Source organism: Gigantopelta aegis, chromosome 10 (genome assembly GCF_016097555.1).
Source record: "Gigantopelta aegis isolate Gae_Host chromosome 10, Gae_host_genome, whole genome shotgun sequence".
NCBI classification, from domain to species: Eukaryota; Metazoa; Mollusca; class Gastropoda; order Neomphalida; family Peltospiridae; genus Gigantopelta; species Gigantopelta aegis.
In genome coordinates, this window is record NC_054708.1 from 50778466 (window position 1) to 50800553 (window position 22088).

The 22088-nt window shown below is 36.9% G+C and overlaps 1 protein-coding gene across 2 annotated transcripts in view; it reads left to right on the forward strand.

The window, feature by feature from the left end:
* The first annotated feature begins 4700 nt into the window (after positions 1–4700).
* LOC121383925 (cytosol aminopeptidase-like) overlaps positions 4701–22088 on the forward strand; it is a 31224-nt gene continuing 13836 nt past the window's right edge. The window contains exons 1-7 of one of the 2 annotated variants that reach the window (XM_041514022.1): positions 4701–4815; positions 10688–10809; positions 13739–13899; positions 14171–14239; positions 17649–17763; positions 19823–19987; positions 21302–21457. In XM_041514022.1, the coding sequence (XP_041369956.1) occupies positions 4708–4815; positions 10688–10809; positions 13739–13899; positions 14171–14239; positions 17649–17763; positions 19823–19987; positions 21302–21457 (896 nt within the window). In that variant the 5' untranslated portion in view covers positions 4701–4707. Of the gene's footprint in view, positions 4816–6171; positions 6297–10687; positions 10810–13738; positions 13900–14170; positions 14240–17648; positions 17764–19822; positions 19988–21301; positions 21458–22088 lie in introns of those variants that run through there. The other variant, XM_041514023.1, reaches the window with a different exon arrangement.

Genomic DNA, 22088 nt, shown 5'->3' on the forward strand with positions numbered 1-22088 from the left:
AGTGTCGTGGTTAAACAAACCAAACTTTAACTTTAGTACAATGAAACTTGGTTTGTAATTGCATCTATGGATGTTAATCACAGTGCATGTAAAAAAAAAAAAAATTAATTAATTAAACATTTTTATTAAAATAATTTTGCATTTAGCTCAATTTCTCACTAACCATAAAATCTAGATTGATGAAACTTGTTTTATGGCTGTTCTTATAGATACATGTCAAAACAATGTTATAATTAATTAATTAAACATTTTAATTAAAATATATTTGCTAAATTTATTCAAATTTAAAGTTTCGCGTTTTACTCCATTTCTCAAAATGTGTAAGTCCTAGATCAATGAAACTTGGTTTATAGTTGCACCTTGAATGTTCATCACAATGCTTTTGACAAAAAAAAATTAATTTTAAAAATACATTAACATTTTAATTGAAACTAGCTAATTGGACTTTAAAATGTATTTAATTTTGTTTAACATGCACTGAGATGAACATCAAATGGATGCGACTATCATTGACTCAGAATAATCTTATGATAGGCGAGACATTTTAATTTCGTGAAATTCTTATAATACATGTACACGTATTATCTTTTGAATAGTCTTACTTTTAAAAACTAATTTTAAACTTTAAATGTATTATTTGTGGGACGTAGCCCAGTGGTAAAGCGCACGCTTGATGCGCGGTTGGTTTAGGATCGATCCCCGTCGGTGGGCCTATTAGGCTATTTCTCGTTCCAGCCAGTGCACCATGACTGATATATCAAAGGCCGTGGTATGTGTTATCCTGTCTGTGGGATGGTGCATATAAAAATATATCTTGCTACTAATGGAAAAATTACCATGTTTGAAATCCAATAGCCGATGATTAATAATCAATGTACTCTAGTGGTGTCGTTAAACAAAATAAACTTTAACTTATCAAAATACCCCAAGGAATAAAATCTCAATTTATTCATCAAAAAGGCGATATTAGCCTAAATATATATTACAATATATTATTTTTTTTAAATTAGGAAGTCTTTGTAAATAGAGCTACATTATGTAATTACTACTTACCCTCAGTCCGTACTGAGACAAACAGCATGAGATAGACTGGAATAAAAATTAAAATAATATTTGCCATCCTTTCTCGCTGGAGAGTTGGACTAGTGTAATTATTGAAGCTATATACCCTTTATTAAAACCCAGTCTGTATAAAGATCAAGACAGTCGATCTGCAAACAAACATGCGGATAGGACAGTCACGTTTACCCCTGAAGACAATGCCACACAGGAAATCCATACCTCGCAGAAAATACAGAGCCAAAAGTGTTTCTGTCGATTCCAGAGGATTAATGTTTGTCTGCATGGTTTATGTAAACCTGGTCAAAATGAGAATAAGCAAAAGAAGATTTCAACAAAGATAATTTACAGTTCTTTCATGTCTTGCAGAATGATTGAAGAAAATATATTTGATCGGTGGGATTAAAAGTCAACTTATATTTCCTTTCTATATGGAATATGATGAAATGCATGTTTGTTATTATTTTATTTTTTTTAATGAATTTTTTTTATATGCGTATGTTATGATTAACGATTAGTGTTAATCTTGATGCAAGAATCAATCGGTCACGATTTGAATGTGTATTTAGTCGTGTTTGTACGTGTTAAAAAGCTATATCACAAATACACGTAGGCATACTTATCGATTTCATACCAAATACATTTTCACAAAATAAATTTACTTTCATTACATAGCTATACCGATGGAAAGAAATGAGGGATCACACGACTGACAGCCGATAGTGACGGCAACCAATACCTTTATTCGTGATGTCAGGAAATTAACAGGCCCAATGGAACGATATCTGGAGAGGGGGCACATTTTCTTAAAGAGTTTATTCCATAAAAAATAATTGCCACATTTACATTTGCTTTATACTCACGTGGCTTGGAGTATAATTGGTAACATTTTAATACAGATTATTTTCTACAATCCTTTATGCAATTACAATGTAGAAACTAAAAATTCATGGAGGGTACACACTTTAGTCAGAAGTAAATAAATTTAGATATAAAACAGAAACCAGGAAGGTTTTCTAGGGTCTATCAGTGTTATAGTTTTGTAATAACAAAATAATATTTAATAGAATGGAATGGAATGGAATGGAATGGAATGGAATAGAACAGAATAGAATATATGTTTAACGACATACCAGCACGAAACATACATCGGCTATTGGGTGTCAGTAATATTTAAAACAAAAACAACCTATAAACTTAATGTGAGAGGACAATCTCTAGTCAGTGGGCCATAACCTTGGGATGGGGTGGGGGACACAGACCATATTTTTTTCTTTATTACTAGAGTAGGACAAAAAACCTACATTTTCGTCCTACAGGCGTGTACTCATTTCTATATTATAATTACTGACATTCAGCCGCGCATTACATCTACTGTACAAACATTACTATGCTGCTAGTCAATGTTGTCCAAACAAGTTCCCTTATTTATTCTCTCAGTATACTTTTCAATATGAACTTCATTCAACAATAATATCTCTTTTTCTCTATTTCCTGAACATTCACTACAACACGCCGTGCATTAAATATTTAAGCAATAGCAAATATAAATTAAATACGTTTCTATTTAGTTGGGCAGATAGAACATTTGAGTCGATATGTGCAGGATGTTAAGATAAAGAAAGAAAGAAATGTTTTATTTAACGACGCACTCAACACATTTTATTTACGGTTATATGGCGTCAGACATATGGTTAAGGACCACACAGATTTTGAGAGGAAACACGCTGTCGCCACTACATGGGCTACTCTTCCGATTAGCAGCAAGGGATCTTTTATTTGCGCTTCCCAGAGATAGGATAGCACAAACCATGGCCTTTGTTGAACCAGTTATGGATCACTGGTCGGTGCAAGTAGTTTACACCTACCCATTGAGCCTTGCGGAGCACTCACTCAGGGTTTGGAGTCGGTATCTGGATTAAAAATCCCATGCCTCGACTGGGATCCGAACCCAGTACCTACCAGCCTGTAGACCGATGGCCTGCCACGACGCCACCGAGGCCGGTAATGTTAAGATAACATACTGCATGTTTATATTGGGTGATTAAAGAAAAACTGTCCCACTTTTTCAAGCTGAGTAGTCAAAGAAAAAAAAGAGGTATATGAAGCAAAACATTGATATTTTGCACAAAAGCTGTTTGTTACAGTGTGAACTGTATTGATGGTGAAATTTTCATTTTGATACATGAATGGTTGACTTTTAAAATGACGCGCCATGCATCACGCAATGTCCAAAAATGCTATACCAGTGTGAACCTAAGAACTCCACATCTACAGTTTGTCCTATTTGTGCTATTTTTTCCCCAAACATTTCGAAATATCCTTTTTATGAGTGCAATCCATATATTTTCAAGATGAGATTGTAATCGTCTCTCCGAAAAAGTCGACATCAATCGTGCGGTCAATTTTACCTGTAGAAGTTCTTTAAAAGGAAATCACGACAGATTGGGGACTAAAATAAAACTGTAACATAACATACGTTTACAATTATTTAGAAGAAAATAAATGCCTGTACATGTACATAGTTCTTTGGGGGGGGGTGGAGTTATTCAATGAGGCTTATTGTATGAACTTGAAAATCGCCATGCGAATCAGACATTGGAGTACTCACAGTGCTAGCCTTGTGCTATTAGTGAAGTGGTAGACTGCTATGTAATATTAGTGTACCCTTTTATACAATATTGAAGCGGCTTAGCTTAAACCTGAGATGATAATAGTATTGTTTTAGAAACAATTAACCTCACTAAATATTCCTCATGGGGCTCATCTCAAACTGTATTATATAGTTTTAAACTATCTGTAGTTAGCAAATATTTTTTTTATGTATGTGAGAAATATTTGTTTTTTTATTTTGTTTAACGACACTACTAAAACACATTGAATTATTAGTCATCGGCTACTGGATGTAAAACATTTGATAAATTTGACATATAGATAGTTTTGAATAATGGACTGTCGCAGTTTCTGAGATGCTCCGAAGAAAATAGTGTACGGATCTACTTATAACCAACCAACCTATAGTTTCAGCGGGATCTTTCATTAGGCCTAAAACTCTAAACTATAGTCTGCCTATATTAATGACACCTAATATTCAGTGTTAAATATAGAATACTAAACGAGATTGCCTGTCATACCATTTTTATAAAATATATATTAAAATTGTCTTAAAAACTATCTAACAATCCCAACGTTTCGTTTAAAAACTTTAAACTTCCTCAGGGGAATAAAACACACACAATTTTTTATTTTTGAAAAATGAAATGAGTTAACAGTTTTGGTATCTGACGAGCGAAAGCGCGTCAGATACCAACACTGTTCACGAGTTTCATAAAAATGGTATAATAGGCAAGCTAGTTTAGTATTTTATTTATTACAAACCAACTGCAAACAAGCTGCAACGCAGACGTAAGTAGATGTCGAGACCTACTGCACGTTATTTGTCTACGAATTGGTTCAGCAAATGATCTACGTCACGCTCACGTCACGCCAATATTACACTAGTTAGATACTGAGCGATTGTTATGACATTAGCAATATCTTACACTGATATGTAATAATAAATAAATATACCCCCTCTCCCATTGCTGTCGAGTTTGTCTTCTCTTGGTTCGCCTATCATTGGAGGAAATCTGTTACAAACGTAAAACAATGGCAGCCTCCATGAAGTACATGATCTTGTACAGAGGTTGCAAACACACAAAACGATGGAACAACATGCTAAGGAATTGTCGTACATTTTGCATGACACATCGCAAGGTTAGCTGGCAGTATTTAAAAATAAAATTTAGTGGCATGTGCATTCACACGAGTTTAATCTTGATGAACTAGAATCTAGATGCATGCCAGTTGCTGAGTTGACAGTCACTGTTTGATGGTCTGAGTGTCAGTTGTCTGTCATGATTAACACTCAGTTGTTGACTAGTGCAGGATGCACATTAAGTTCCTACGTTTCTAAGTTGTTGACAAGACTTGACAATTGTCGAATTGACATTGACGATGGCAGTCACATTACAACGTGTAGTCCGTCCCGCGGGGAACGTTTTTTGGAAGGACTTTCCTTTGGCACTGTCACTAGCCCTAACCCCAACTATTGGGATAATATCCGCCCGCACCCCCCCCCCCACCCCACCAATAAAAGCACCGTATTGGAGGAAATTTTACAAAGAATAGTCAAAATGTCTAATTTTTCAAAGGCAGAATGTAGTGATACTAGATTACAAAATATAAATATTATGTTGCTTTTATAGAACAAAATGTTTAAAAAGGTATTGTATATAACTAACACTAACCTAGCCCGAGTACTCTGACTGTAAGAGAGCTAGACGGACATTTGGACATAAATACGCTCTCATTACAGTCAGAGACCAAGCTATGTATTTTTTTGGCAATTCCCGACAACCAAAAAGTTGGCAAAGATTTCCGCTCTAATAGTAATATCACAACAATCCTATGTTTGATGTTAAATACTTTTACATCGACCATTTTTGAGTTAATTGATTAAAAAAAATCCACATATTAATCACTAATACACACACTACAGAAAGAAACCCGACAGCACCCACATTCAGCTAAGCTTCGGCAAACTCCGGACAGCAGAATTCTAAGTTCGCCGACCTATATCGTGACGTTGCGTCACATGATCGCCCACTCAGCCATTCCGTCTACTAGGCAGAATTGCCCAGTGGGCGATCACATGATCTACGTCACGAAATAGGTCACCAAGCTTTGTAATTCTTGCGACGGAGTGTCACAAAGCGTAGCTGAATGTGTGTGCTGTCGGATTCCTTTCTATACTATGTGTATTAGTGATTAATATGTGGATTTTTTTTAATTAGTTAACTCAAAAATGATCGATGTAAAGGTATTTGACGTCAAACATAGGATTGTTGTGGTATTAGAGCGGAAATCTTTGCCAACTTTTTGTTGTCGGGAATTGCCAAAAAAATACATAGCTTGGTCTCTGACTGTAATGAGAGTGTAATGTCCGTCTAGCTCTCTTACAGTCAAAGTACTCGGGCTAGGTTAGCGTTAGTTATATACAATACCTTTTTAGACATTTTGTTCTATAAAAGCAACATAATATTTATATTTTGTAATCCAGTATCACTACGTTTTGCCTTTGAAAAATTAGACATTTTGACTATTCTTTGTAAAATTTCCTCCAATACGGTGCTTTTATTGGTGCTTTTGGTAGAAATATAGCACAGAAGACACAATGAGGCATTATGGGACTAAAGGTTCGTTTTATTCCGTAAACACTCAGTTCATTCCATCAAAATACATGCTATGAGATTTAAAAGTATTAAAATGCAGTCTCACTTGTTGATCCACTACGTGGCCGAGTGGATATCGCTAATTCAATACCCCAAATGGGGGGCTGCGGGCGGAAATCTTTCCGAAATTATAATTATTATTTACAAAACATATTTTAAAGGTAGGGTCAACTCAAACAAGAGCCTTATGTGTTGGAAAGATGCATACCCGGACCACCAATGCATACTGACACTTTAGCAAATGAAAAACGCGTAATTTTAGAGTTAATAAAAAACCATGATTATTCCTGCTAACTGGGGGCAGCCATTTTGTTTCGTTTTTGTGACGTCCGGTGGGATAGCTTGGGGCGAAGTGACATCAGCTCCTGACCATCTGTATGTACAGTGTAAACCAAAGCAGTAATTTTCAACAAGGCGCTTCTCTTTGATCAATCTGACTTGTAAAACAGCATAAATGACGTAATAATATAATAAACTATTTAACTAAATATATTTCAAGTTGCATTAACGGAACAAAATGGGGTTATAGTATTTTTCTCTGTTAAATAATCCAAAGGAAAAATGTACACTATTAGGCCTATTGATATGCTACGTTGGAGCAAAAACGACAACCCACGATACCCAAGTGATAATTTTCTTTTCTTTGGGACTACGTAATTGGTCAGTTCTGTAGTTTTAGATGGAAAAGTCTACTTACCGTAATCAATAGTTTTACAGAACTATACTCTTCAAAAAAAGAAACGCAAAAGGGTACAAATGGGTTATAACTCCGATTTTATGTTTCCTACCGGTTCATGCTTTGTGAATATAAGGTCATTGCATGTCCCAAACACATTCCCACGGTTACATTCGATAAAACGCATCTACTGTACAATAAAGTTCCAAAATGTGAATATTCGCAAAAATGCAGCCACGTGCAAACCATGTCACCACTGCACGTGCGTTGTCTGCACGTGCAACATGAACACCGACAGTATAAAAGTGCAGGGTGTTCGCTTGCCTGGCCTCTGTATCTGGCCGACAGTTGACAATCCAGGACATGCCACGTCTCCGTGAACCGCAGAGAAACAATGCCATCGGCCGACTAGACGCAGGCGAATCCAGAACGGCCGTTGCCAGGGCATTCCATGTGTCCCCAAGTACCATCTCCAGACTGTGGGACCGTTACCAGCAACATGGATCAACACGTGACCTCCCTAGATCCGGTCGACCACGGGTCACTACCCCCGGGCAGGACCGCTACATCCGGGTACGCCACCTTCGGGAACGATTGACTACTGCCACCTCCACAGCCGCAGCAATACCAGGTTTGCGCAGGATATCCGACCAGACCGTACGGAACCGCCTACGTGAGGTAGGAATTCGTGCCAGACGTCCAGTTCGAGGTGTCATCTTAACACCACAACACCGTCGACTCCGACTGCAGTGGTGCCAGATTCATCGACAATGGCCTCAACTGCGATGGAGACAGGTGTGGTTCAGTGACGAGTCCCGATTTCTGTTCCGACGTCATGATGGAAGATGTCGCGTGTATAGGCGTCGTGGTGAACGTTATGCGGCAAACTGCGTGCAGGAAGTGGACAGATTCGGCGGGGGTAGTGTCATGGTGTGGGCAGCCATCTCACACACTGGCAGAACTGACCTGGTCCACGTGCAGGGCAACCTGAATGCACAGGGCTACATTGACCAGATCCTACGGCCACACATCGTTCCAGTTATGGCCAACGCCAACGCAGTGTTCCAACATGACAACGCCAGGCCTCACACAGCACGTCTCACAACGGCTTTCCTACAGAACAACAACATTAATGTCCTTCCTTGGCCATCGATATCACCGGATTTGAACCCAATTGAGCATCTATGGGACGAGTTGGACCGACGCCTCCGACAGCGACAACCACAGCCCCAGACCCTGCCCGAGCTGGCAGCAGCCTTGCAGGCCGAGTGGGCCACCATCCCCCGGGATGTCATCCGTACTCTGGTTGCTTCAATGGGCAGGCGGTGCCAGGCAGTTGTCAACACACGCGGAGGCCACACCCAGTATTGACTCCAGATGACCTTGACCTTGGTGGTGTGTCCTATCACTTACTCACAATGGACTAGAGTGAATTGTGAACAATCCTGCAACATTTGGTAATTATCGGACTCACCATTCAATAATTAAATCAATTCTCCAAATGTTACGACAATGTGGTTTTGCGTTTCTTCTTTTGAAGAGTATATTTACAGCAATAAACCATGTCCATTACCATTTTAGGGGCGACAGGTAATATTCCACAATACCACTATGTATTTTTGTGTCTAGACAGCATCAATTAATTGGCTCGTCTGATTACCAATCAAATACACACCTGCCAATCAGGAATCACAGGTAGAAACAACTAACAGCATAGACCAATTAACTAAGAAAACACTCTGTGTATCATTTCAGTACGTAGGTTAATGAATGGACAAAACACTGTTAATTATTTCGACTTGTTGTGTAGCCACTTTGACAATGGTATTTTATTTTGTATTGAAAAAATAATATATATAGTGCTGGATATACTTATTGCAGACTTACTGGGATGTGTATTATTACAGAACATTGCAATGTATGACTATTTATCATCCCGCAAAAACCAGGTAGATTGTGTTTCTCTAGTTCTAAGGCTTATTCCTGACGTTACACGTTAAGTATTACGTAACCACTAGCTCGCCAGAGGACGTACTCACTGATATGGTACAAAATGGCTGCGCCCGTTATATATAATAGCCGTCACATTTAACCGTTTTATTAATTAACTATACGATTATACTTGTTGATATTAAGCAATAATGTGCATTATATATCGTTGAATATGCACACCAGGCCAAATGCCTTAATTGTCCCTTCCTTTAATAGAATGATGGGACAGACTATATTACTATAGGTGTTGCCAATGGTTCGTGGGATTGATGCCCTGCAGTGGATGGTTAAAATTCATGGGTTTTTTTTAACTACACCACTAGAGCACATTGGTATATTTATCATTGGCTGTTGAATATCAAACTTTTGGTAATTCTGACACAGTCTTAGAGGAAACCAACTACATTGTTCCAGTAGCAAGGGATATCTTATAATATGCACTTACCTACAGACATGACAGCACATACCAGTCATGGGACAAGGTTGGAATGGGAAAAAAGCCAGTCAGAGAATGGGTCCACTGTGGGGGTTTCATCCTGTGACCAAAGCACCTTAGGCAAACACTCTACCGACTGAGCTAGATCACACTCCCTGCTCCCTAAAGTTCTAGAGCTTGAGGTGAGCCATTCATCAAGATAAACAGTTCAGTCTGGTTCTTATTTTGACATTTATTGTGGTTGACATTAAGTGCATGTCAAAATATATACCTTTTTGAAAATCCAACAATGATAAATTAATAAATAAATAAAGTCTGAACATGATTGTTTACATCAACAGTGTTTTTGCCAAAGGGTATGGCGCACGTTTTTAGCAGATTTTATTTTTTAAAGTTAATATTTTGACAAAATTAATAACTCTTACCATTACTGTATGATTTTCTTAACCCTAATGCTAAATTTAACCCAATTTCTTTCTGGGGGAGACCTCCCCCCATACCCCTGCTGACTGTGATTGCATTCAATTCTCCATACCTAAAAATTTCTTTCTGGCAGAAACACTGATCAATACATATATGTCCCTCGATGAACTATTGAGGAAAAAAAGATTTGATATACATTGTACTTGTATACCTAAAAGAACCTTGGTATTTATCATCAAGGTTTTGTGTATGTGGTATTAAACCTCCCCATCTGGGCTCCAGGTGCACTCACTCTGGACTGGAGCCGGTACTGGAATGAAAAATCCAACATTTCCACAGACCTGCCTGTAGAACACCAACCCAGTATACTCACCTCAAGTCTGATGGCTCAAGCATAACACTAAGTACTGAGGACACATTTACATGTAGTCACATCATTTCATTACTTAGTTGAGTCTTTCCGGATGTACTTGTATGTACTGAGATAAGATCAGCAAGTAATCTACAGATCTATACATACATGTATGCCAGTCTGAAATATTCCACAGGGCTCAAAACGGGCTGTGGCCAGGTTGCCAAATGCGACTGATGTCCTGTTTGGATAACTTAAATGTTAAAAAAAATAATGGAGTTAGTCACCCAAATAATATGTGGGCGATCTTCTTTACAGCTATAACATATGAGCCACTATTAATATTTGTATTCCACATTAAAATTATGCTCGTGGGTCTCTTACCATAATTTGCCAGCATCCAGTATTATTTTTTTGGCCACCATATTTTTGGGCAAGTTTCGAGCCTGGATTCCATTTTTGTTTTTATATTTCAGAACAAAGGTTTGGTACTGGGTGTGTATGAACCAGCTTCAGAAAGTGAGCCCCTTGTGTTGACTCCAGCCGCACAGAGTATAAACAGCAGAACTGGGGGAAAACTTGTTGAACTTCTGGCAGTGTGAGTTTTCAGACCTCTCCGCTTCCTGCTCATTCTTCACAGCATAGATATGAAGGTTTTATAGATAAAAATTTGTGCATGGCAAGCAAAATACTTTGATCCTGAGTAATTTTTTTAGTCAATATTAAATTGCTTCAAATACATTTACCCTGTACCTATATGTACATACCAGAGGTGGGGAAAAATAAAATTGTCAATCGGTTCCACTTGATGTCGTCACTACCAGGGGGAGAGGGAGAAAGGAATTAAAAAAAAAAAAAAAAAAAGAAGATATTTGCCAAATAGTTTAAAAAAAAAAAAATCATAGTGATATTTGTATAGTTTTATCTTGAATCATGAACGCGAAACGATAAACATGAAAACATGAACAAAATTTAAAAATTAATCACATATGATCAGTGAAAACCCCCACAAATTGTATATATTTTACATAATAGAATAAATAATATAAAAAAGGAATAAAAGTTATGAATTTTAATTCCCATATATGTATAAAAAGTACGAAGCGTTTGACAGCCTGAGCTAGCACATGTTTAGACAAAGAGAGTAATAACATCATCACTGATTGGATGAAATTTGACTTCTACTAGCTCTTGAGATAACAGTACATGTAGCTGTTCTGCATACTCCCACTTGTTAAAAAAGGTGAAAACCTTTTGTTAATTTTAAAATCCTTTATAATTATTGGATACACTACATTAAATACATTTATAGATTATTTCATTATATTTTATGCTATTTTAAGCAGTTTGTATTGCACAAAAGCCTCTTGCTTCAGACTAGGACACTCGACCCGACATAGCTCCGTACATAGGTGTTGACAGGTGTTGATTGTAACCAGTTGCAAATTCTGGGTCCTTTGTTTTAATTGGAGTGTAATACCTTGATGGCTCTCTAAACCAAGAATGGTGCTATCGTTAATGTTTGTGTAATCTCTTGACCGGCTCAGCGACTTTGACAAATGTCTAGCCTAGTGGCAGTCGATTGACACTACTGTAGGTTCAACTTCAGTGACTGGCGATATACTTGGGCAGACTTTAAAATCACAAACGTCTGAAACACCAGCCATATTGACCACTATTTATTTATTATTTTAAATCATGCACGAGATACCGATGTCTGGGGCTGGCTGGTCCACTTGACCAATAGGAATTTGTTCCAAAAATAGAAATGGACAGGTGCTTCGGACCGGCAAGAATGACAAAAGTTTGACCGACAAACGCGCATTTAAAAAAAAAAAATTGGTCTCAGAGATCGAGAATCGGTCCCAGGCCGGGAAAAAAGGGCTTTTCCCCACCCCTGGTACATACACTTAATATTAAAGTTATCCTGAGTTTGCTTCCATTGTAAAATATTTATGAGTAATAGATCTTTTTTGATGACTAAAATTACATATTTAAGACTTTTTCTTGTTTAGAATATCATTATCTGTATAAGCAATATTTTTGTTGTCGCTTAATGTTTGTAGTAGCCCACACCATATGATATCTTCCAATAATTTTGTATATATGATGGGGGGAAGGGGCTATTATGGAAACATTTGAATGATGATTGCTACAAATATTAGCACATTAGATAATATAAACATTGGATATACAAACATAGTATTCGAAACCAGAAAATGTATTCAAAATATAATTTTAGTCGCCAAAAAGACTCTTAGTCAGAAATATCTTACAATGGCTGCAAAATCTGGACAGTCCCTTTGAAATGTTCGCTGATCAGTAATGTACTTGTATTTAATGTACATGTATTTGAAAAACACTAGTGTCAGTATAATACTAAAATGAGATTTCTGTTGGTTATACACTCGGTCTCATGTTACACTGATATTTGGAGAAGCTCAACACTAGTGTCAGTATAATACTAAAATGAGATTTCTGTTGGTTATACACTCGGTCTCTTGCTACACTGATATTTGGAGAAGCTCAACACTAGTGTCAGTATAATACTAAAATGAGATTTCTGTTGGTTATACATTCGGTCTCTTACTACACTGGTATTTGCAGAAGCTCAACACTAGTGTCAGTATAATACTAAAATGAGATTTCTGTTGGTTATACACTCGGTCTCTTGCTACACTGATATTTGGAGAACAACAACACTAGTGTCAGTATAATACTAAAATGAGATTTCTGTTGGTTATACACTCAGTCTCTTGCTACACTGATATTTGGAGAAGCTCAACACTAGTGTCAGTATAATACTAAAATGAGATTTCTGTTGGTTATACATTCGGTCTCTTACTACACTGGTATTTGGAGAAGCACAACACTAGTGTCAGTATAATACTAAAATGGGATTTCTGTTGGTTATACACTCGGTCTCATGTAACACTGATATTTGGAGAAGCACAACACTAGTGTCTGTATAATACTAAAATGAGATTCTGTTGGTTATACACTCGGTCTCTTGCTACACTGGTATTTGGAGAAGCACAACACTAGTGTCAGTATAATACTAAAATTAGATTTTTGTTGATTATACACTCGGTATCTTACTACACTGGTATTTGGAGAAGCTCAACACTAGTGTCAGTATAATACTAAAATGAGATTTCTGTTGGTTATACATTCGGTCTCTTACTACACTGGTATTTGGAGAAGCACAACACTAGTGTCAGTATAATACTAAAATGAGATTTCTGTTGGTTATACACTCGGTCTCATGTAACACTGATATTTGGAGAAGCACAACACTAGTGTCTGTATAATACTAAAATGAGATTCTGTTGGTTATACACTCGGTCTCTTGCTACACTGGTATTTGGAGAAGCACAACACTAGTGTCAGTATAATACTAAAATTAGATTTTTGTTGATTATACACTCGGTATCTTACTACACTGGTATTTGGAGAAGCTCAACACTAGTGTCAGTATAATACTAAAATGAGATTCTGTTGCCACTTGTCAACTACTGTTGTTACAGAGCTGGGAAGAAACTGAAGGCTGGACACACCAGAGTACTGCATGGAGTGGACAAAGAGTTCTCTTCCATTGCTGTTAGCTGTATTGGGAAGCAAGGTCAAGGCTACAATGAGCTGGAGGAGATTGACGAAAGTCGAGAAAGTGTCCGAACAGCTGTCGGAGGTTTGGATATTTTATTACCTACATGTATTCTTTTAAATTCATCCCTAAATTTTAAATTGTAATTGTTAATGCAAGTCAATACAGTGTTTTTATCACCTGTAAGTCTTTCAAAATCTGCCAGTATGAAACATTGCCTGCCAGACATGATAACATTAACATATAAAAATTTCAGTCAGTTCTAGTATATGGGGATTGTTAATATTATAGACCCCTGGAGATCTTCTGAATGTGGTGTAATTTGTTGTATTTTCATGATTTGTTTTTTTACCAGGTGGAGTTAAAGTAATGCGAGATTTGCATGAGTTGGATGTATCTGTGGATCCCTGTGGCCATCCAGAAGGTGGGTATAGATAGAGAAACTAAGACTCCATCATATGCGGTCATGTGGGATAGAAAATGTACACCCGAGGTGGTGGAAATTTCAACCTGGGGCAAGGTTTGCCAAGTCCCAGGATCGAAATTTTCACCACCTCAGGTGTACTTTTTCTTTCCCACATGACCGTATGCGATGGAGTCTTTTTCTCTCATTTGTTTGTTAAATAGACCATTATTTTACACGAACAGACAAAGATGGCTGAAAACGTTACTTTTTTATTTGACCATTTTATCATAAATAAATTATACTATCATATTTGTCGTGTTTGTTTCATGTGTTAAATAAAATTTAACACTACAAATTAACAAGAGAGCTTTTATAATGCAGGTTTTAATAATAAAATATTAATTTAAAACTCAGTCTAATGACCTCACATCACGACCTCGAATTAATATGACTTCATATATTACCAACGACGTCATTTTAAATGCAAGCGTGTGATATCCAGACCTGTCAACCTTTAGTCAAGAGAAAGCAGGAGGTGTGTGTTGAAAAAGCAGGAGATTTGGTCAAAAAGCAGGAGATTTTTTAAATTCACACAATTTAACCCAAAATCGCAAGATTTTAAAAAAACATTATTACAATAAGTTATATGAATACTTTATAATGTCATATATACTTCTTAACTTTAGATCTTGGCATTAAAAAAAAAAAAAAAAAAAAATTATTTTTTTGTTTTAAGTTTAAATATTATTATGATTTAATACATATTTAAAAAAAAAAAAATATTTTATCCAAAAATGTTAAGAACATGAACAAGAAATAAAAAATTTAATTAGTACATTTACGGTATTACACTTACAGCCTTACAGGTTGCGTTACATTATCATTTGTGGTTAGTGTACCTAAGTACCAAAGACAAATTTATATAAATCTTATAAATTAATATTCAGTTTTTACTATAATGAGGAACGGTGGCGTGGTACTGATTTAAAATCATTATAATGATGCAATAAACATTGTATTTTCATTAATCATAAGTAAAACCTCATTACGGACATCGTGTGAAATATACCGGAATTACACCCATTTCCGTGAGTAACTTTATGTCAATGTCAAACAACATTTTTTAATTGTACAAAAATAATTTCTTGAAGTGTACCCTTATAACCAACATTTTACCGCACAAACATACAAAATTAACTGACACAAGTATGTTTATACAGCTAATTGGTCTTTTCGTTGTCTTGCTGTGACATGTGATTTTAACATGCATCGTGTGTATCGCTGTCAACTCAGATTTGTCATAGTTGCATTATGTAATCCAGTGGGAAGACATTTTACAATTCAGAGGTGTTATTAAAAGTAAAGTTTGTTTTATTTAACGACGCCACTAGAGCACATTGATTTTTAATCTTATCATCGGCTATTGGAACTAAATTGGATAGTTTTTTTTTTTTTATATGGCAACACTGAATGTCAATACACAGCCTGTTTAATTAGCGGCAACACGCTTCGTAGCCATTACGATGACAACAAACATTATAATAACACATCATTTTATAAACTCCATGTGCTTTTTTAACAATATAAATAGGCTATCCCACAATTCTCACTTCGGCAAAGGTTAAACAGTCGGGACAATTCGGCCTGTTACATTCTCAGAAACCAAAAGTAGTCGACATTTTCCGAATGAGAAAAAAAGGCAGAGTTACTTCCCTTCTGTTATTTTGATAAAAGAGCATCGATTTTTTTTTTATGCTTACAAAAATGTCATTTAACAGGAGAAACTGTCTCCCGCACAGAGGAAAGGAGATTTGATCAAATACCGGGAGACTCCCGCGGAATCCGGGAGGGTTGACAGGTCTGGTGATATCCCATGTGAGATAGAAATTTCTTACATAGCTTTCTTTCATGGGCTAGCTGTGTCCTATGTGCCTGAGGATGAGAGAATAACTAGTTAATGACGTCGGATATCGGCTTTATCCTTTGAAGGTAAGTATGTGAAATTCTGCGAGACTCTGCCAAGTGGAATATCTCATTTGGCCTGAACAGGATAAAGCCAATATCTGACGTCATTAACTAGTTATTATCTTCATCCTAGTTATTATCTTCATCCTGCAGACCATACAAATTAATGGGAAAAGCTATTATTTCTGTTATTTCAGCTACATTGTACGATGATCTAGAGGTCAAATGATCGATTTTGTGTACGGAGGGCAGGATTTAGCTCAGTCAGTTGAGTGCTCGCTTGAGGTGCTTGCGTCGCAGGATTGAACCACCTCGGTGGATCCAGTCAGCTGATTTGTTTTTTTCTAGTTCCAACCAGTGCACCACAACATGTGCTTTTCTGTCTGTAGGAAAGTGCATATAAAAGATCCCTTTCTGCATTAGGAAAAATGTAGCGGGTTTCCTCTGATGACTACGTGTCAGAATTATATGCTTGACATCCAGTAGCCGATGATTAATTAATCAGTGTGCTCCAGTGGTGTCGTTAAAGAAAACAAACTTCTTCTATGCGTACACTGTGTATGACTTTGCTTTATCCGACATCATAATCTGTCTTTAGAAACGGTGGTTGCATGAGAAATCTGTATAGGTGGTTTATTGGGCTTTAGCATCAGCCATACCTTGTCTGTGCTAGTAATCTCAAATCTCTGTTGCTGCTTCCTGGGGGCAGGAAGTAGCCCAGTGGTAAAGCGTTCTCTTGATGTGCGATTGGTCTGGGATCGATCTCCATCGGTGGGCCCATTGGGCTATTTCTCACTCCAGCCAGTGCACCACGACTGGTATATCAGAGGCTGTGGTATGTACTACCCTGTCTGTGGGATGGTGCATATAAAAGATCCCTTGCTGCTAATCGAAAAGAGTAGCCCATGAAGTGGTGACAGCAGGTTTCCTCTCTCAATATCTCTGTGGTCCTTAACCATATGTCTGACGCCATATAACTGTAAATAAAATTCATTGATTTTGATTTTTGTTACATGTATGTATTATTGTTGAGAGACACTGATTTAAATTTGGATTGGAATACAGGGCTTCCACCGACTATGGCTAAGGAAGATGTAACACTGGGCGGTATATCCTGCCAGAAGAATGCTTAGAGTTATTTGTAAAAGTGCTCAGTTGGGTAGGCGGAATTTACTGAGAACTATTCTACAGTAAAAACCTCCCTAAACCGGACACCCTCAGGACAAAGTAAAATGTCCAGTTATAAGGGGTATCCAGTTTAGAGAGGTTCTTTTTTATACTAATATTTGAAAAGGGACTATGAATAACGTCCGGTTTGGAGAGAATTCTGGTTTACAGAGGGTCTGGTTTTGAGAGGTTTCACTGTACTTCAAAATTTCACCCATCGAACAAAACAAATGTCCTGTACTGGATTATGACAATATCTCTATGTATTTTTAAATACATTTTGTTTCTGGAATAGCTGCGGCTGAAGGAAGCAACCTTGCTTTGTTTGTTTATGATGAGCTGAAGGACAAAGACAAGCGGAAACCTCACGTTTGGCTGTCATGTTACACGGATCACATACGTGGCGATGCGTGAGTACAGATTAGAAAACAGCTACATGTGTTTATTGTAGATCTGGGCGGTATACCATATATACTGTTCGGTATCCGTATTATGTCAATACCGTTTTACCGTACCGAGAAAATGTCAAAATACCAAAATTTCGGTTTTGAAAAATATTTCCCGGAAAGCACTAATAATATATCTGACGAACGCAAAATGGATTGGTATAAATCATAGGAGGCCTTGTGTATGGAATTTAATTGTATTTAGATGAGATTAGCTGGTGAGCCATAACACAGGCATGCATTTAAAGCCGAGTATACCGAAAATAGCGCTCTATATCGGTATCATGTCAGTACCGAATACCGTACCGATACCGAGGTAAATCACCCCAAGAATACCGATACCGATACCAAACTTCAAATTTCAATACTGCCCAGCTCTAGTATATTGCTGTCCATCTATAATAGTCAGTACATGCTGTAGATGTAGATTATGTCACAGCCTTGGGTTCCTGTAGGACATAACGGGTTTTTTATTTCACATCGAATGCATTGGGGAGGAGGTGTGCACATAGGAGTACAGGCTCCCATTTTTAGTGTGGGGGGGGGGGGGGGGGGGGGGGGGGGGGGGGGGGGGGGGGGGTGTAGGGGTGCAGGCTGATTTTTATCCAAATTAAACAAAAATGCTAGAATCTGGATAACAACATTTATTCATGTTAGCATTACTGCCAAACAGCTACATGTATATAGGGTTGCAATAGAATCACTAGACATTGTTATATGGATTACAACTAATATTGTGGTAGATTGATGGAAATACATGGTGGAAAGATTTCAGGCCAGCTCATTTTGACCGAATATCTGTATCGTTGTTGCCCAAATTTGAGGATTTGTTCCAGCACTGGAGGGGGCAGTTGCCACCTCCGCCCGTCCCGTCCCCCCGCCCCCCCCCCCCCCCCCCCCCCCCCCGCCTGCAGTATGTAACCCAGTGGTACTGATGCCAAATTGATCTAGGAATAGGGTCGATCCATTTGGGGAATCCATTGGGCTATTCTCATTCAAGCCTGTAGGGGTGTAATCATTAATCCTGGTTCACGATATTCATTGTTTTAAGTGCACCATTTTTAAATTTGAATGCTGCAATTTATTTATTTATTTATTTATTTATTTAATTTTAATAGGAGATCAGGGTTGGGTAGAGCCAGACAAAAATTCAATTTATATGAACAGTTGCACATCTTGATCCTCAATATTAAAATTGTGGTCTCTGTGATTTAAAGGACTTGGTACTTTGCACTGGTGTAGTCTGGCTGTTTAACAGGGCTCGAACTTCAGAATGTGTTACTTGTGAAAAAGTTTTTATATTTTGCCTTTGGTAAAATACTCACCAGTGGTAATTTTAAAGGGACATTTCTGACTTTGCTGCAATTTTTAAGTTGTTGTTGACTAACAGAGACATTTTAGCAATTGTAATTATTTTTGTGCATACAATATTAGTGGCTGTATATTAAATGTTTTTCTGATCGTACTAATATTTGCACTGGGTTAAATGTAATCTTATTTCCTAAAATATAGTTTTTTCGTACATTCGAAATTATTTGAAGACAAAATCCAGTTTGGGCTTCTTACAAATATTAAGATGACCAGAAACACATTCAACACACAGACACTGTTATTCTAAAAAAGAAAATATATTTAATATGTAAGTTTAATTGGAGAAATATTTTATTAGTCGGAAATATCTTACAATGCAGCAAAGTCAGGAATGTTTTTTTTGCAAGAAATAAACACAGAATTAAAAATTAAAAATTATTCCTTCCACTGATGGCACTAATTGTTATCCAGTGATAAAAAAAAAACCGTCATGTGCAAAGGCCATCACCTACTTAACTTCATATTGCAGCTATGGCAGTTGTCATTCAGGTGCCATTTTTTAAGTTCGAGCCTTACATATAACATTCAGGTTCAAACATTCATTTACAGTCGATTCAGTGTCTTGAGAATCTAAAGTTACATTTATTTATTAAATAGACGCTACATGATATTGATGTTGGTTGTAGTGTCAGACCATTTGTGTTTTTATCAGAGAAAGTGCAACAGAAGGCTGGCGACAAGGCACGGTACAGGCAGAGGGACAGAATTTTGCACGGTTACTCATGGAAACACCAGCGAATCACATGACCCCAACCATTTTTGCAAACCGAGTGCTAGAAAAGCTTGGCATTTTAGAAGATTTTACAATAAATAGCAGGTAAGTGTTGAGTGGCTATTTCTGTTAATACATCAACTTGACTTCTTATATAACCGGCCTCGATGGCACAGTGGTTAAGCTATCGGACTACAGGCTTGAAGGTACCGTGAGTGAGTTCTTAAGGGCTCAATGGGTAGGTGTAAGGCCACTACACCCTCTTCTCTCTCACTAACCAACTAACAACTAACCCACTGTCCTGGATAGACAGCCTAGATAGCTGAGGTGTGTGCCCAGGACAGCATGCTTGAACCTTAATTGGATATAAGCACACAAATAAGTTGAAATAAAATGAAATTTCATATATCCTCCCCCGCCTCATGATATGGACTTGTCTGGATCTCCCAACAAACAATCGAATATCAATTATGATCCAGTTATAATTGTCTATTATGTAAAAATTAAATGTTCAGATCAGTCCATCAGGTGGAGGTAGGGATGTACATGTAGTGATGTAATAGGTCAGGTTAAGTGTTTATAACAAAAAACCTAAATAGCAAACAACATGATTAAAGTGTCTTCAATTAGGAGCTTTATATGCTTCACTAAAAACTGAGTGATCTCACAATAAATATGGTTTAATGTTGGAATAAATATTGTAGACAGTGTTTCACATTACAAGGCCGTACTCTCTGGGGAGGATGGGATGGGGGAGGGGAGGGGCAGTTGCCCCTCTGAGAATCTCACAATAAATATAGTTTAATATTGGAATAAATATTGTAGACAGTGTTTTACTTTACAGGGCAGTTTATCCCCCACTCCCCCGAGAATCTCACTTTTTTGTTTTTACTCCAGGAAATAGCATACACATCTCGTGGTTTAATTTGTATAGTGTTTCATTTGTTTATAAAAAGTAGTGTTCCCCCTAGGATTTTGATCAGAGTATGGCCCTGCATTATCAGGATTAATGTGAGTAATATGTGGGTAAATAAGAAGCAATAGAATATGGAATGATAATTTCATATAATTGCAGCCACATTGATTATAGAACTGACAATTGATTACATTATCTCAATTACCAAAAGAAAAATAGATGGCACTGTGCGATGTTGTGACCTGTTATTCTATACTAAAACATTGTTTTAAAAATAAGGGAGCATGTGGTATATGAGACCAAATTTAATTCACTATTAGAGTAATTATGCTTTTGTACTTAGATCTACATTTGTATGTAATGTGGTGTGTCATGTTAGTAACGTAAAAGTTTAGTTTCAAAGTGTCTATATTTTATATTTATATATATATATATGTGTGTGTGTGTGTGTGTGTATATATATATATATATATCTTTACACACTTGTTTTGGGATTGTTACAGGGACATGGCTTGGGCTGAACATCACAAGATGGGAGCGTTTTTATCGGTGACCCAGGGATCTGTGGAACCTCCATTGTTCTTGGAAATAGAATATCGTGGAGCACCAAAAGATAACTCTCTATTTGCTCTGGTGGGCAAAGGTGTTACATTTGACAGGTGACCTATGTTGAGATGGCATAACAAGCCGTAACAAGCCTTATTTTATAACATTTAGTGAAATATCTTAAAATATCAGAGAAATAAAAGTGTTATCAGTCAGTCAGTGACGATAACACATTTTAGAGTGAACATTTTACTATTTCACTCTAAAATGTGTTATCGTCACTGTAGAAAGTGTTGTTTTCACTGTAAGAAAGCCAGAAGTATTTTGCTGCTGGCATTTTAAAAATAAAGGTAAATTGCCAAAAGTTATATAATAAATAAAAACATGAAATTTTCTATTTATTATATAACTTTTGGCAATTTACCTTTATTTTTTAAATGCCAGTAGCAAAATAGTTCCAGCTTTTTTACAGTGAAGATAACACTTTCTACAGTGACGATAATACATTTTAGAGTGAAATAGTGAAATTTTCACTCTAAAATGTGTTAAAATTATTACTGTACCAGTCTATTTCAAAGTTATTATGTTTCCTTACAACAAATAAACTTTTTCCTCTGAAAAAAGGCAACTTCTTGATATTTACTATGTGTGGGGGTAGGGTGGGGGTTTGTATATAACAATAGGTTATCATATCCTCTATCTATCATCCAGTTTACAGCAGGGCTCAAACTTAAGAAATTGTTA